Raw genomic sequence first — 14,257 nt, 5'->3', positions numbered from 1 at the left:
GTGAACATGAAACGCAGCTCTCACCTGTGTAGAGTATACACTTCTCCGGCACGAAAACAACATTGGTCAGCCTTGCGTCTGTTGCCTCCAGACGCACGTAATGAGATCCGATTCGGCATGAGCTGTCGACGAACTGCTGTCCAGCTTTATTTATGGCTCCTGAAGCATCGAGCCGGACAATATCCGCTGCCACGAACATTTGTGACCAGGCTTACCCCTGAGCTCTATTACATCTTCCAGCAATGAAGATATGCAGGTGTAACTAAAGACAGCATTCACAATGCAGGCAAGATCTTATCCTCAAAGTGCAGACAGTGAACGCGTATGCTCACCAACAACACGTCAATCAACTCGCTGAAGGATCGCAACGATTTCCGTCGACCCGGTCTAGCTGTAGCACTTTTTCGAGTCGTACAGGCCTACGGAAATCCTCCAAGCATATTTGTTGAGTTGTCGTACCTGACGAGTGACCAGTCTTCACGGGCTTTTACTGTCTTTTCCGTCGTGTGTCCCGGACTTTTGTTTATCATTTAGGCAGTGAAGGGCGTACTAGCGATGGCTTGTCCGATGGGACGAACCATGCCTTTCAGCTCCTGGACGATGTCGTGATGCTTACATATTGCTTCGTGCCTCGTACCTCCCGGGCTCTTTTCCTTCGAGTCTTTCGTTTCTACCATCAGGTGCCTCTTTTGATGATCAAGCCAAGCATGTCAGGAAATGCCATGATCGCTGCGATGTTCGAGCCTGGAGTTCATCATATCAGCCACGATGAAATGATTCCAGGAACAGAGGTGATGAGAGATGATATACAGGGAACCTCGCACGCCGTGTACGTTCTCGTCTACGCATATAAAGGTTGAAACTGGCTTACTTTTGTTCTTCATAGCCTCGTCCCAACCCCGTCGAGCTCAAAGGACGACCCATTGAACTGGTCTGTAACGTGGAAAAGTATGTTTCCCTTGTTCTGAACTTCTACAATATCAAGACTGAAGGACATCACTTAGCCATTGTTGCCGTCACTCAGCTCATCTATGTATGGGTCGGAGTATCCTCAGCACTATCATTAGCTCCAGTCTTTCCTTTCCTCGGTGCCGAATTTCATCTGAACACCCAGCAACTATCGCTGCTCACTGGACTCAACGTTGTTACTCTTGGTGTTGCGAATATCTTCATCGTACCGATATCAAACATCTTTGGCCGAAGACTGACCAGTATCCTTTTTGGGGTCCTGCTCGTCCTGACTTGTGTCTGGGAGGCCCTTGCTACAACACACAAGAGCTTACTTGCTGCAAGAGCATGCAATGGTATTGCCGCTGCTACAAGCGAGTCCATCATGGTGCAGGTTATTGCAGACATGTGCTTTCTCAATGAGCGGGGAACACTGATGGGCGTGTACTTGTATGTGTGCTTAATACTTCATGCCTGCAATACTTCGACACTTTGCTGACATTTTCGAAGCACAACCTACTTCATGGGAGCATTTCTTGGACCTATCATGAGCGGCAACATAGCTGCAAGGTTAGTATCCTTGTGTCGTGCCCGGCACTTCGTCTGACAATTGGTGTACAGACACGGCTGGCGTAGCTTCTTCTGGCTCTCGACGGCACTGTCAGTACTCGCTCTCGTCCTCGTTATCATTTCACAACCAGAGACAAAGTATCATCGACTCCACCGCACCGAGGGACATATGCCTCCAGAGATCCAAACAACGAGCCAGGCCGAGAAGGTCGCATCGTCGAACGATGTGACTGAAATGAGCAAAAGTCCGCCTCCAGAGCGATCAAACTCGGTCACGACTGCAATCTTCGTCGGTAAAGGTCGACCTAGCAGACGACAATTCGCCACATACCAACGACCAGACAAAGCGTGGAAGAAGTTTATTGTCCGAGACGTCACCACTCCGCTCCTTATCTTCTTCAATCCCATAATCTTCTGGGCGGGTCTCATGCTAGCAGGTCCTGCGAACCTTTTGCTTATCTACAATCTGACCGAGTCGAGCATACTCGGTGCATCCCCATACAACTTCAGCGCCGGTGCTGTGGGATATACGAACTTCGGATGTGCAGTCGGCGGACTTGTCGGAGTTGCCACTGCTGGTCCATTCTCTGACTGTTAGTAATGCCTGCTTCACACATCGTGTCAGCACATACTCATATTTCACGTGATCTCTTTCTCCCTCGCCTACTGACAAATCACGCTCGAAAACAGGGATAGCTAAACGCGCGACGACACGCAACTCAGGCATTCGCGAAGCAGAGATGCGTCTCCCAGCCCTTCTGCCTTATGCAGCTCTGTCCCTTATAACCTCAGTAGCAGGTGGTTTCGCTCTGCAAAACCACTGGCCGTGGCCCGCCATCGTGATACTATGCTACTTTCTCTCCGGGCTCTCCGTGTCTTCTTTACCCACCATAGCCCTTTCATACGCAATCGACTGCTTCAAGCCCATCAGTGGCGAGATCATGGTCGTGGCCACATTACTCAAAAACATTTTGGGGTTTTGTCTGAGTTATTGGGTCTTTGACGTTGCTGCAGCAAAAGGGTGGACCGTGGTCTTTGGGATCCAAACCGCTGTAGTCTATGGGCCTGTGATATTGAGTCTACCACTTTGGATCTATGGAAAGAAGATAAGAAGGTGGTATAGACAGTCGGGCTTGCACAGGATGGAGGAGATGATTTGAAGATGTTTATCGCTCATGATCAACAACAGGCAAAGTGACGGAAAATGGTGGAATTCAAGGGATATATACTTATTAGAAAGGAGTAATTTCAATCCCTTCATCCATCGCTAAACGATGGGAGACAACATGGCTGTCTGGCGCAATGGTAGCGCGTCAGTTTTCGGTTTCGGTTGTTGCTTCTGCAATGACGTACCAGGAAAAGTTCACTGAAGGTTTAGGGTTCGAGTCCCTAGGTGGTCGGCCAATTTTTTTCAAGGATCTTCGATCTCTTTTTGTTTGCCAGGAGTCTGCGTTACAGGGATTATTTCTTTCGATATTTTGACATGGATTCCATTGTTGGATTGTTGTTCTTGTTATAGAGGTTATGTATATTTTGCGACTCAGACTTTGAGATACTGTATTACCTGGCCAGTCGCTAAACGATCAAGACGCCAAGGAGAGAAGTTGATCACAGCGAACCGCTCTATATGGTGGTCCCTCCCAGCTTCTATATCTATCCACTATTTCCATATCAGTGCTCTTTCATTTGTATCCTTGCCACAAAAGACCGAGGAAAACACGCTCATCGTACTCATCAACTTGAACGATACTGGACCACTAGATCAAAAAGAACTTGTCTGAAGTGCTGAAGAGCAAGAAAGAAAACAGAATACTCTTGCTTCTAGATCGGCGCTTCGAGTATTGATTCGATATCACAAGCGACTTTACGAGAAGAGAGTGAACTTCTTACCATTACGGACCGGACTGTACTGTACTGTACTGGACTGGTCTGGGCTGGGCTTCATTGCAAGCAATTCCCGATAACCTAATTGTGGCATTGTGCTATCAAATTGCCAATAAGATACGCACTTGAGAACTCTGCATAAGGTGCAGGCCATAATCGAAGACCTAGACTGGAGGCGTGACTGAAGGATCAAAAGGGTCTAGTCTTCCCATTGACTTCCAAGATCAATATCCAGGAAAGGAAGAAACCAAAAAATGGCGGGTCTCATAAGTCTAATCAACAAACTCCTGCCCTTCGCCACTCCAGGAACGCCCATCCTTCAAGACCTCCTCCATCTGGCCGCACTATGTACGGCGCTGTATTACGCGCCTCAGATCCAGTCTTATGTGCAATCGCAACTCGATGTCCGGCGAGACTCGGACTCGGTACCACAGCAGACTGATGACAGTGGCGCTGCTGGGGACCAACAAGACCCCGGAGCCATGGACAGGACCGACGAGCAACGAAACGTGCAAAACGGCCAACCGCGTGCTGCATTCGTAGAAGACGCAGACCTGACTTCCTCGGACGAAGAAGACAACAACGAACTCGAGTTCCCCGAAGGCCATCAATTCGGCGTCCCTGCAGCAGGAGCAGACAACGAACAACCCGGCCTCGGCGAACCCGGCCCCGCCAACCCCCAACAACAACAACAACAACAACAACAACAACAACAACAACAGCACCAACAACGCCGCGCACCCCCAACCAACATCGGCACCAAGAAAGCGCGCTCCCTAGCCCGTCGCGAGCAGCGAAGAATGTACCACGAGCAACAGCGATCAATCGGCGAAATGGAGCGGGCGCACGCGGCCGCGACCGCGAAAGAGCAATCAGCCTATCTCGCAGCCGAGCGCTCACGACGAGAAGCTGTAGCCGCGGAAGTCGAGCGGCGACGTGCCAAGGAGCGGGAGGAGAAGAGGGAGCGGGAGGCGAGAGCTGCGCGAGAGGAGAATGAGCGTCGAGAGACTGTTGTGCGAGGCGTCAGAGAGGGCTTGGGGGAGGGTATGAACGTCGATTTGCAAAGATTGGCTGAGTCGGTGGGTCAGACGAGGGCGTGGGTCGAGGGTTTGCTTAAGGCGAGTGGGTTGCTGGGCGTCAGGGCTGGCGGAGACGAAGTTGTTATGATCACCGAGGCGGGATGGGTCGTCAGGGTTTCCAGGAGGGATATGCAGACGACTTATGAGACTCTGCTCGCGAGATGCGAAGGTGCTGGCGGGGGCATTAACGAAGAAAGTGGTAGGGTCTCGTTAGAGGACGTCGGGACTGTGCTGGAGGGGGTTTTGAAGACTAGGGGCGCGGCTATTCCTGCTTCGTAGATGGAAGTATGCGGGTATCACAATGGAGACTTTATTACGGCCCAGAGTCCTGATGATATCTTACTCTTCTGCTCTCGAGAAGGAAGTACAGTTCCTGAAGGAAGAATGTGTAGTCTGTTATCGAGTCCATGATTCGGACAGAACGACATGGAACGAACGAAGGAAATCTTCAGGACGTTTCGTGATCATAAAGATTACTTCGTGTATTTCGTTTCGTTTCAACTTCTTTTATGGATGGATATTCCCGTTTTCTCTTTTTCTGTCTATATATACATATGTATCGATTGAGTCGCAGATACTGAAATGCAAGAGAAAACAGAGCGTCAGGTACATATAACCCAAGTAAAAAAGAAGGGAAAAAGGGAATATAGTCGTCAAAGCCGTCCTCATTTTCATTCTCATTAAAAGACAGATAACGGAAAAAGGAAAGGAGAAATAAGACCATCATCGATTCTACAATGTACAGCGTGGAGAGGACCAGGAAACAAGACAGACGTGCAACAAGGTCAGAGCCCACGAAACCGCCGAAACGCCCCCTTTTGTTTTCGAGTAAAGATCAAAACTTGGAAAATGGGGGGGGGGGGGTTATCATTAAAGGAGCCTGACTCGTCTCGAAGAAAAAGAGAAACGAAAAAGCCAACCACCACTGCGGATCGATAAACAACCTCAGCCCATGCCAGTGCCCGGCCGACCGAGGGCGCTCTGCATAGCGGCAAACTGCTGCGCCAGGTCTTGACCAGACTGCTGATTCCTCAACTGCTGCATCTGCTGGGCCTGCAACATGTTCATCTGCTGCTGTTGCATGTTCTGTGCACCGCCACCGCCGACATTGACACCGCCAACACCGCCGACCCCGTTGCCGGCCGCTTGCATCATGTTCTGTTGCTGTTGCTGTTGACTGACGGCTTGGTTCCTTCGCTGCATTTGTGCGAGCAGAGCTTGTTGATTGCGGAGGTTCTGCATGTATTGATCCGTGTTCGCCGGGTCTCCTAGGTTCTGGGTGGCGCGCATCGCGGCCATCTGCTGCTGTTGCAGGTTGCGTTGCTGCATTTGCATTTGTTGCATGCGCTGCGGAGGGATCTGTCCGCTGGCGGCCATTTGTTGCATCAGACGCTGATTGTGCAGCATTTGCTGGGCGCGCATCTGCTGTTGGCGCTGCAGCAGCTGTTGTTGCTCGTTTGGGCCAAGTTGCTGCTGCTGCTGTTGTTGCTGCGTTTGCATTTGTCCATTGTTCGAGCCCATCTGCTGCATTTGCGTGCCGCCTTGCACGTTGTTCATCTGCTGCATGCGCTGCAATTGTGCAGCGTATGCCTGCGGGTTCATCTGCTGTTGCTGTAGCGCCATTTGCTGTTGGTTGCGCATCATGGCGATCTGCTCGGGAGCCATGTTCTGTGGAGAGCCGTGCATCTGAGGGATCTGGCCGCGGCGTTGTAGAATAGCAAGTTGTTGACCAGGGGTCAAGTGCTGCTGGTTCATCTGAGGCGTGCCGTTCATCATGGGCTGTGGGGTGCCTTGTAGTCCGGCCATGGGGCTGCGATGTTGCATCTGTGGAGTGGCGCTGATTTGACGGTGCGGATCGGCCGGCCCTGAGGCGGCCATACGAGGGGTGTTCTGCGCCATCTGGGGAGTGGCATGTCTGCTTTGGTTTTGTTGCTGCTGCTGCTGCTGCTGCTGCTGCTGCTGGCTCATCTGGCGGGCCATGGCGACGTTGGCATGTTGCATGGCAGACGCCGGTCTAGCTGGACTGCCGGCGCCCTGGCTGGAAGCAGTGGCTTGCATGGGGAAGCCACCCATTGCAGCATTCATGGCGGCAGCGTTCTGAGCCAGTGGTGATGATGCCATCATGGGCGTCTGTTGGCGAACGATCGGCGACGAGTGTCCGACAAGAGCAGCCTGCTGTTGGAGCTGTTGTTGCTGGGGATTTGTGGGCATGGGAGTGGCGTTGTGGGCCATGTTCTGGACATGGTTCGAGGCTTGCTGGTTCGGCATAGCTTGGTGCTGCTTCAGCAACATCTGCTGCTTCTGCAGAGCGAGGTGTTCCTGCCGCTGCCGGTCCTCCATCATCTTACGCTTGGCGAGGGCAGCGTCGTGGTTGCGCTTCTCGAGCGCCTGTCGGGCCTCTTCCTCCTTCTTACGGCGGTCGTTTTCCTCGTGGCGCTGCTTGATCGTCTCGAGTGTCTTGAACCTCGAGAAGCCGAGGGCAGAAGAGGTGGTTTGGCCTTCGCCGGCCGCCATGCCTGCACCAGGACGGATAGAGGGCTTGACGCGCTCGTCCATGATGAGCATGCGGCGTTCCTCTTCTGCGGCCTGGGCGTCGTCTGCCGCGATCTCTGCGTGTGTGCGTTTGCGCGTCCTGTGCGAGGGAGCGGGCTCGTTGTGAAGGGGGTGGTTCAGTAGCTTGAGCGCTTTGACGGCTTCCTCTGGGTTCCGCGCCGGGTCTAAGAGCAGGGGAGGCTCGGTGGACATGAGAACCTCGGCCTCGAAGTTGTAGTAGTCCTTCTCTTCCAAGTACATCTTCTGTCGCTTGTTGGCTGCCGAAAGAGGAGTGTTCGCGGGCTGGGCACCGGCAGGGGTTGCGCCATCTCTTGAGGGCTTCTTGTTGGCTCTGGGATCAGCGATGGGGGTGTTGGCCAAGATGAGCATCTCCTGCTGCCGCGTTTGCGGGGTGGGATGGAGAACAATAGTGGTGATGCGAGGGCCCTGTGCAGTCTTCGTGGCCGGCGCATCCTCCTTCTTGTCGCCATTCGGTAGTGGTGTCTCGGTCTTGGTGGGTAGCGAGGGCGATTGCTGGGCAGCAACGGCAGGCTTTCGAGGACGCTTGGCGAACGGCGAGGGAGTGATGTGGTCGTGGGAGTTGTGCATGGAGAAAGGGACATTGTGGTCAGACGCAGCGGAGGCCGAGGCGGAGGCGGTGGAGGAGGAAGGAGCAGAGGAAGGGTTGGCGGTGGCGGCGGCGGCGGCGGCGGCGGCGGCGGAGGTCGAGGCAGCGGAGTTCGCGTCTTGCGTCTTGGCGGCGGTGGACTTGTGATCGTGGACCTGGACAATCAGGCATCCATCGTAAAATGGAACCTGGTTCTCCAGCAGCTCCTCGAGAAACTCATGGGGCACTGTCTGACGTCGCAGATGGACAAGAAAAGACTTCATGGGTGAATCATAGCTGAAGCTGCCGTCCTGCTGGTCGAAGCGGAAGTGAGTGGGGTGTAGATGAATGATGAGCGACGGCGGTCTTCCACGGAATTTGCGCAAGATGTATTTGCCGCCTCTGACAAATGCCTCAGCCAGTCTCTTGGGTGTGGGTTTGGAGGTTGCAGTCATAGCAATGACATCGCCGCGATCGGATGCGCCAGGTCGCGCCGGGTGTTTGGATGTCGTGTCGGGGGAGGCGGCCACGAGAGTCCCATTGACGCCAGCGCCGGCGGAGCTCCCATTGACCGTTCCATTCCCGATATTGTTCAGACTCGGTCGCTGGCGTCGCAGGGCCTGCCCCGGTTTGGCCACAGCTGCGGCCATGACAACAATAGACGGGCGCGAGTGACGAGTGACGAGTGACGGGTGACGGGTGACGAGGGGGGAGATAAGAATATATTGCGCCGCCCACCAATGCGCTAGAGTCGCGGATTATGCGACCAGACCAGAGGGGGTGGTAGAGATGAAGGCACTCATACGACAGACTGGGGCATTTGTCTGTGTCTGGTGGTTGTTCTAGTCGTGTACTGCATATGGCTGCGGTATAGTCACAGTAGTCGTGCATCTGCTGTGCCTGACCTCGAGTGACCGTCAGAGCGAACGGGGTAAATCCACAATAACCCGCATCTGTGCCAAGCCTACTGCAGACAATGCACATTAATTAATCTCTTTATCCTTCTTACCCCGGCCCGATGCGCGTCGCTAAGAGACCCTATCCCCGATTGGGTAACTACAGCTACCTTGCCAGGTACAGTAAGATACTGTACATGACAGTATTGACATCACCGCCCCTGCCTTCTGCTATTGACTTCTAGGTCACAATTATTGTCTCCTCTTATCCCTTTGTTATGCACCCTGTCAATTCCAACTTCTCTCCCTCTCTTTCTCCAAATCACGCCACTCAGGACCAGAACCACACTCGACAATGGCCGAAATAGCTGCAGGCGCAGTCGTGGCCGAGCAGGTCGTCAGTACCACGCTCGAGGGAGGGGCTGTCGCTGCTCACTTTATACGTAAACCGACCATGCCTCTCAAGGCATCATTCGTTCAATTTGGCACTGCTCCCGCCAACGACACAGAGTATGTATATCTATCTATCCAATCCCGGACGATGACATCATGCTCAACTTTTACTCAGACTCTCTCTGGCTCGTTCTCATCACACTCTCAACGTTGCAAATCACAAAGCCTACATCTTTGGTGGTGAGGTTGCAAATGGCAAAGTAGCCTCCAACGACATTCACGCTTTCACTCTGCCTTCTGCTGCGGGCCAGCAGATTGATTCAGAGTACGCTTGTTTTCCTGCCGTCAGTCGACAAGAGGGAGACGAAGTCCCTTGCCCGCGGACACGACACGCTGCCTGTGTCCAAGGCCATGAACTAGCTGTCTTTGGCGGCTGTGACGAGTCTGGTCAGACTGTGGACAGCGAACCGTATATTTGGCTTTGGGACACACAGGTGTCCAAGTGGCACAAGATTCTTACCACCGACCAACCTGTACCGTCTTCGAGATATGACCACAAGCTTTTCGCCTATGGCGGCCACCTGATCCTGTTCGGCGGACGCTCTGATCCAGAGACCAAGCTCCGTGATACTTGGTTTTTCGACTTCACTGCCCATGCTTGGACACAACTTCCCGATGCCCCCGTCGCCTCGGACAGTGTTGCCTTTGCCGATGGCTCTCTGTACCTGGTCACGAGATCGCGAGCCGAAGGTGTCTGTCACGTTTATGCCCTCGAAATCGGTGGTAGTGTGCCAGGTCACAAGGCTGGAGAGGGTCTGGAATGGCAGAGGATACTGTTCCAGTCGGACTCGCCTACTCCAGGCCCTGACCTTCGATCCGGCACACTGCTTCCCTTTTCCACCGGCTACGGTCGCATATATCTAGCATATCTGTTCGGTTGTGTGGATAACCCGCGCGATGTCGCAGAGTCGGAGCATATGGAAGAAAAGACGTTTTACTCGGATCTCTGGACTTACCAGGTCCCTTCAAAGTCAACCAAGCCAACCTCATGGACCGACTTCAAGCCAGCCGCTGTGAAAGATGCCATTCGGGACAAACTTGGCTATGGTTCCGGTGGCTTCGAATGGGCTGAAGTCGAGGTCATGGCCACCGAGCAGACGGGGCATGAGGGTATGCTGCATCCCGGCCCGCGGGCGTTCTTTGGCGCCGACGCCGAGGACGCCACAGTCGTGCTCTGGGGTGGTATCAACGCAAAGGGAGAGAAGGAAGCAGATGGCTGGATCATCAACTTCCAGTAGTGTTTCTTCTCTTTCAATTCACTTACCATCGCTTCATGCAGAACGCTTCATGTAGAAATGATACCCATACGATTCGAACAGCAGATGATGTTTTTGCTCTTCTGTACATGCAAGACAGTTGTGATGAGAGTGCATGTGAGTGTCGTAATAAATGAGATGCCTGCAATTCACGGATGAGGTCTGATAACAAAAAGGGTGAAAAGGGTATCATTCATGTATATCGTGCACGAAGGAAGTAAAAAGGTCATCCTCATCGCCCTCTACCCGAAGCAGAAGACGAAGAAGCGGCAGCAGCAGCAGCAGCAGCAGCAGCAGAAGAAGCAGCAGAAGAAGCACCCACAAACCTCGTCATCCCCATCAACCCAGCAGATTTCTTGTTGTTTTTCTTCCCACTGCCGCCGACGTGATCAAGCGGATGTTCTTTTTCCCACCGCTCGTCCTCCTTGTATGCCTCGACGGCGGCTTCGAGATCATAGTCTGCTTGCTCGAGGTATAGTAGCGCCACGTCGTATCTGAGATGAGGCGGAAGACTCGGTATATTAGCCAATGACTCTTCCACGCACCATCACCAGCCATCATATGCGAAACAATACGAAGAATAAGAAGCAGAGAAAAAGAAAAGAAAAGGAAAAACTCACTCGGAGACTTTACACCGCACCATCCACCTGCGCACCTTCGACCGCCTCAGCTCCTCCTCTTCGCCCTCGACCGGCCGCGGACTCAGACTCACCCCGCCTTTATAGTACTCTGCAGGAATCAGCAGCGTGCGTCGTCCCTGCAGCAAGTGGTCGGCGAAGATGTTGTTGCTTCGCCGTAGCGCGTCGAGGGGTACTTTGTAGGCTAGAGAGAGTGAGAGCAGCGTGTCTTGGGGTGTCAGGAAGTGCAGGACGTCCTGTGGTGGTGTGGAGGAAGAGGATGGTTTTTCGAGGGGTGCGGTGGAGGGGTTCGTGATGGTCGAGTAAGACGGTGGCTCTGCGTCGTCGTCGTGGTCATTATCGCTGATGTGTCTCTTCTCGTCAACAGAGTCTATCGCATTGCCGTCTCTGACTGAATTCGAGTCATAGGGTGGTGGATCACGCAGCCCCTGCGGCAGAGGTGACGGCTCCGTGGATATCTGACAATAAGGACAATATGCCTTGTAACGCGGATTGCTCGCTATGCATCTTTGACATATGGCTCTCGTGCAGCAGGGCAGGTAGCGGGCGGCGATGATTGGTTTCTCTGTCTTGCTGTCGTATGTGTCGAGCAGGGACGAGCAGATGCAGCAGGCTTGGGTCGTGGCCATGGTTTCGTGTGAAGCAGGATCAGATACACTTTGGTATTATTGATTGCACGCCACAGAGGAGGAAGATATGCTTCGATAGAGCAAGGATAGACACCACACAATTTACTCAATATCCCGGTCGGTTTACAGAGTACTTTCGGTATACCTACCTTACCTTTCTTTGTTCACGTTTCGCCACACGGGGTCAAGGTGCCTCATGTCGGATCAACAATGACGATGTCATTTGTGAACCTGAAGTTTGGCCCGAGGAAGATGGTTATCATTATCAGATCAATCTCTTTCCATACCGACCGGGAAAAGGCGAAACCGGGGCCGGCGTCTCATCTTATGCCAAGAAGTGCACTCTAAGCGGCCTTGAGCTACGACACAATCAATACAATATCAATACTTGTACAGCGGATGCCGAAACGGGGCCTTATTGCGGGATTTGCCACAGTGAGTCCTTTTCCACTTCGATCCCCCCGAGAGTGGATCCCAATCTGCCGTTTCGCTTCTCGCGCGTGATTGGTGCTCGACGAGCTAGAAGCAATGGATAGCCCTCCAGCCGGTCGAGCCGCTTGCCGCCGATGACTCGTGACAGATTCGCTCTTAACGCTCAAATAGACTCAAAAGTCAAGCCAGAGCGGAAGTGAGGTGTGGTGAGATACGGGCTGTAGCTGTCAGAGGAAAAGCAGTCACAGTTTGGTAGTGGTGCCTCAGCGCATGACGCTTCTTTCTTTTCGCTCTAGAAAAAACAGAAACATCAGGAAAACGGTCCCTGGCTCTTTATATTACCTGTTGCCCCGTCTTAACTGTAGTTTGGGTCTCTTGTACCTCGACTCTGCTATTTTGATTTAGTCCTGCTTCTTACTCGACCTATTCCACTTGCCCCTCATTCCTTCTGACCTCTGTAATCAATTCAACCCTACCCTCCCTTGTCATTATCACATCACCTGAGAGTCATTCACTCTCTTCGCACCAGAATCCCTCTGGGCTCCTTCGGGATACGACACTTGCAATCTCGGTGGTTTTTCTGTTTATTCAGCCCCCCTCGTCATTCCGGTTGTCGCGTGCTTAACGCCGGATTCCGTGGCGACCGCAATTGAACTTCTTTCCACTCGAACCGTCACACTATCCTGAAGTTTCCTTGGATTCATGTCACACAACAACTTCACATCTAACCTCGCCATGTCGAACTCGACTCTGCCTCCCCTCCCCACATACTCGCTATGGCCTTTGCCACCGGTAGTGTCCTGGATCCCCGACAAATACCTCACCCTCGTCCTTCCGATCGTCGCTTACTGGGCTTTGTCGCTATTGTTCCATTGGATAGACGAATTGGATCTCTTTCCTCAATACCGCCTACACACCCCTGCAGAGGTCCTTAAGCGCAACCATGCAACGCGGTGGGAAGTCTTCCGCGATGTCATTTTCCAGCAAGTGATCCAGACTGCCTTCGGTGTCGTGCTTGGCTACCTCGAGGAAGACGCCGTGACCGGAAAGGACGATTACAATGTCGCTGTCTGGGCTCGGAGACTCCGTCTCGCTCAACGAGGTCTCCCCGGTGCTCTGGCGATGGTTGGCGTCGACTCGACCGGCATCTCCAAGAACCTGGCTCTGGCGCATCCCGTGCTCTCGAGCGTCTTTGCTGGAGGAGACTACGGTCTGTATCAGCCAAGCGTGAGCGGCGACATTGTGCCAGCCTTCGCTTCGTGGGAGATCCAAGTCGCCAAGTTCATCTACTGGTTCGCCTTCCCTGCCATGCAGTTTGTTTTCGGTGTCCTCGTGGTCGACACATGGCAGTACTTCTGGCACCGCGCCATGCACATGAACAAGTTCCTGTACAGTAAGTTTCTTGTCCACTTGTCCACCTTTGTCGAATGCAGCACCCTAACTGTGAGAACAGCAACCTTCCACTCGAGACATCACCGTCTGTATGTGCCTTATGCATACGGGGCTCTCTACAACCACCCCTTTGAGGGCTTCCTTCTCGACACCCTCGGCACTGGCCTCGCCTATCTGCTCGCAGGCATGACTTGTCGCCAATCAATGTGGTTCTTCACCTGCAGCACCATCAAGACCGTCGACGACCACTGCGGCTACGCTCTCCCATGGGATCCTCTCCAGCACATCACGAGTAACAACGCCGGCTACCACGACATCCACCACCAGAGCTGGGGCATCAAGACAAACTTCAGCCAGCCCTTCTTCACCTTCTGGGACCGCCTTTTGGGAACCATGTGGATTGGCGGCGACGTGAGCGCACGCTACGAAAGAGCAAGACTCGCCGCGCAACGAAAGGTCGACGCCGACACCATCTCACACACCAACGTGGAAGACAGCCTCGCCGCAGCAGACGACACAGCACCTTACCAAATCGAAGCCCAGAACGCATCATCACTAGCCAAGACCGCACAAGCCTCCCTCCAACCCTCCATTCCGGCAGGCAAAGCAGAGCAGCAAGCCCTCGGCTCCCGTCAACAAGTGCTCGACGACAAAGTCAGCGGCGGCATCTCCGTGCTCGTCGAAGAAGACGCAGAGGAAGCCGAAGCTCAGCGCGTGCTACGGAGAAGTCCTCGCAAGAAGACCTTGACTTCGTCATCGAACAACTCTTCGACGACCACTGCCGCTGGCCTCAAGGGTTTGAGGGACAGGATGAACGGCTCGCTGCACGGCAAGGCGAGCGGTGTTCTGGGCGTCGAGAGCAGTCGGTAGATTGCTTTTTGAGGTGGAACTCGGCGCACGCTGCGAAGCTCATGACACTTGCACACTTTTCTCTTCACTTC

At 53.4% G+C, this 14,257-nt stretch overlaps 6 protein-coding genes across 9 annotated transcripts; 4 read left to right on the top strand and 2 right to left on the bottom strand.

Annotated features, from left to right (window-relative positions):
• Positions 1 to 692: 692 nt before the first annotated feature.
• Positions 693 to 2,678, top strand: AAFC00_003071 (uncharacterized protein; the record flags this gene model as incomplete). Of its 3 annotated transcripts, none has more annotated exons than XM_069342489.1 (6): positions 693 to 829; positions 887 to 948; positions 1,005 to 1,398; positions 1,459 to 1,518; positions 1,570 to 2,111; positions 2,209 to 2,678. In XM_069342489.1, the coding sequence occupies 6 exons, from the start codon at positions 693 to 695 to the stop codon at positions 2,676 to 2,678; spliced, it is 1,665 nt and encodes a 554-aa protein (XP_069198989.1). The 3 variants fall into 3 exon arrangements, with proteins under 3 accessions (XP_069198989.1, XP_069198990.1, XP_069198988.1); XM_069342490.1 differs by having other exon boundaries at positions 708 to 829; XM_069347741.1 differs by having other exon boundaries at positions 774 to 829.
• Positions 2,679 to 3,656: 978 nt separating this feature from the next.
• Positions 3,657 to 4,760, top strand: AAFC00_003070 (uncharacterized protein; the record flags this gene model as incomplete). Its single annotated transcript, XM_069342488.1, has 1 exon — positions 3,657 to 4,760. The coding sequence occupies one exon, from the start codon at positions 3,657 to 3,659 to the stop codon at positions 4,758 to 4,760; it is 1,104 nt and encodes a 367-aa protein (XP_069198987.1).
• A 666-nt stretch (positions 4,761 to 5,426) lies between these two features.
• AAFC00_003069 (uncharacterized protein) lies at positions 5,427 to 8,270 on the bottom strand (the record flags this gene model as incomplete). Of its 2 annotated transcripts, none has more annotated exons than XM_069342487.1 (1): positions 5,427 to 8,270. In XM_069342487.1, one exon carries the CDS (start codon positions 8,268 to 8,270, stop codon positions 5,427 to 5,429), a length of 2,844 nt encoding a protein of 947 aa, XP_069198985.1. The 2 variants fall into 2 exon arrangements, with proteins under 2 accessions (XP_069198985.1, XP_069198986.1); XM_069342486.1 differs by having other exon boundaries at positions 5,427 to 7,622.
• A 601-nt stretch (positions 8,271 to 8,871) lies between these two features.
• AAFC00_003068 (uncharacterized protein) lies at positions 8,872 to 10,207 on the top strand (the record flags this gene model as incomplete). The annotated part of the gene is made up of 2 exons (XM_069342485.1): positions 8,872 to 9,026; positions 9,085 to 10,207. 2 exons carry the CDS (start codon positions 8,872 to 8,874, stop codon positions 10,205 to 10,207), a joined length of 1,278 nt encoding a protein of 425 aa, XP_069198984.1.
• A 250-nt stretch (positions 10,208 to 10,457) lies between these two features.
• On the bottom strand, positions 10,458 to 11,492 carry AAFC00_003067 (uncharacterized protein; the record flags this gene model as incomplete). Its single annotated transcript, XM_069342484.1, has 2 exons — positions 10,458 to 10,719; positions 10,846 to 11,492. The coding sequence occupies 2 exons, from the start codon at positions 11,490 to 11,492 to the stop codon at positions 10,458 to 10,460; spliced, it is 909 nt and encodes a 302-aa protein (XP_069198983.1).
• A 1,167-nt stretch (positions 11,493 to 12,659) lies between these two features.
• AAFC00_003066 (uncharacterized protein) lies at positions 12,660 to 14,186 on the top strand (the record flags this gene model as incomplete). Its single annotated transcript, XM_069342483.1, has 2 exons — positions 12,660 to 13,317; positions 13,378 to 14,186. The coding sequence occupies 2 exons, from the start codon at positions 12,660 to 12,662 to the stop codon at positions 14,184 to 14,186; spliced, it is 1,467 nt and encodes a 488-aa protein (XP_069198982.1).
• Between the last annotated feature and the right edge of the window lie 71 nt (positions 14,187 to 14,257).

This window comes from Neodothiora populina, assembly GCF_041146345.1.
Source record: "Neodothiora populina strain CPC 39397 chromosome Unknown canker_contig_15, whole genome shotgun sequence".
Classification (NCBI taxonomy): Eukaryota; Fungi; Ascomycota; class Dothideomycetes; order Dothideales; family Dothioraceae; genus Neodothiora; species Neodothiora populina.
This window is presented reverse-complemented; position numbering and strand designations above follow the sequence as displayed.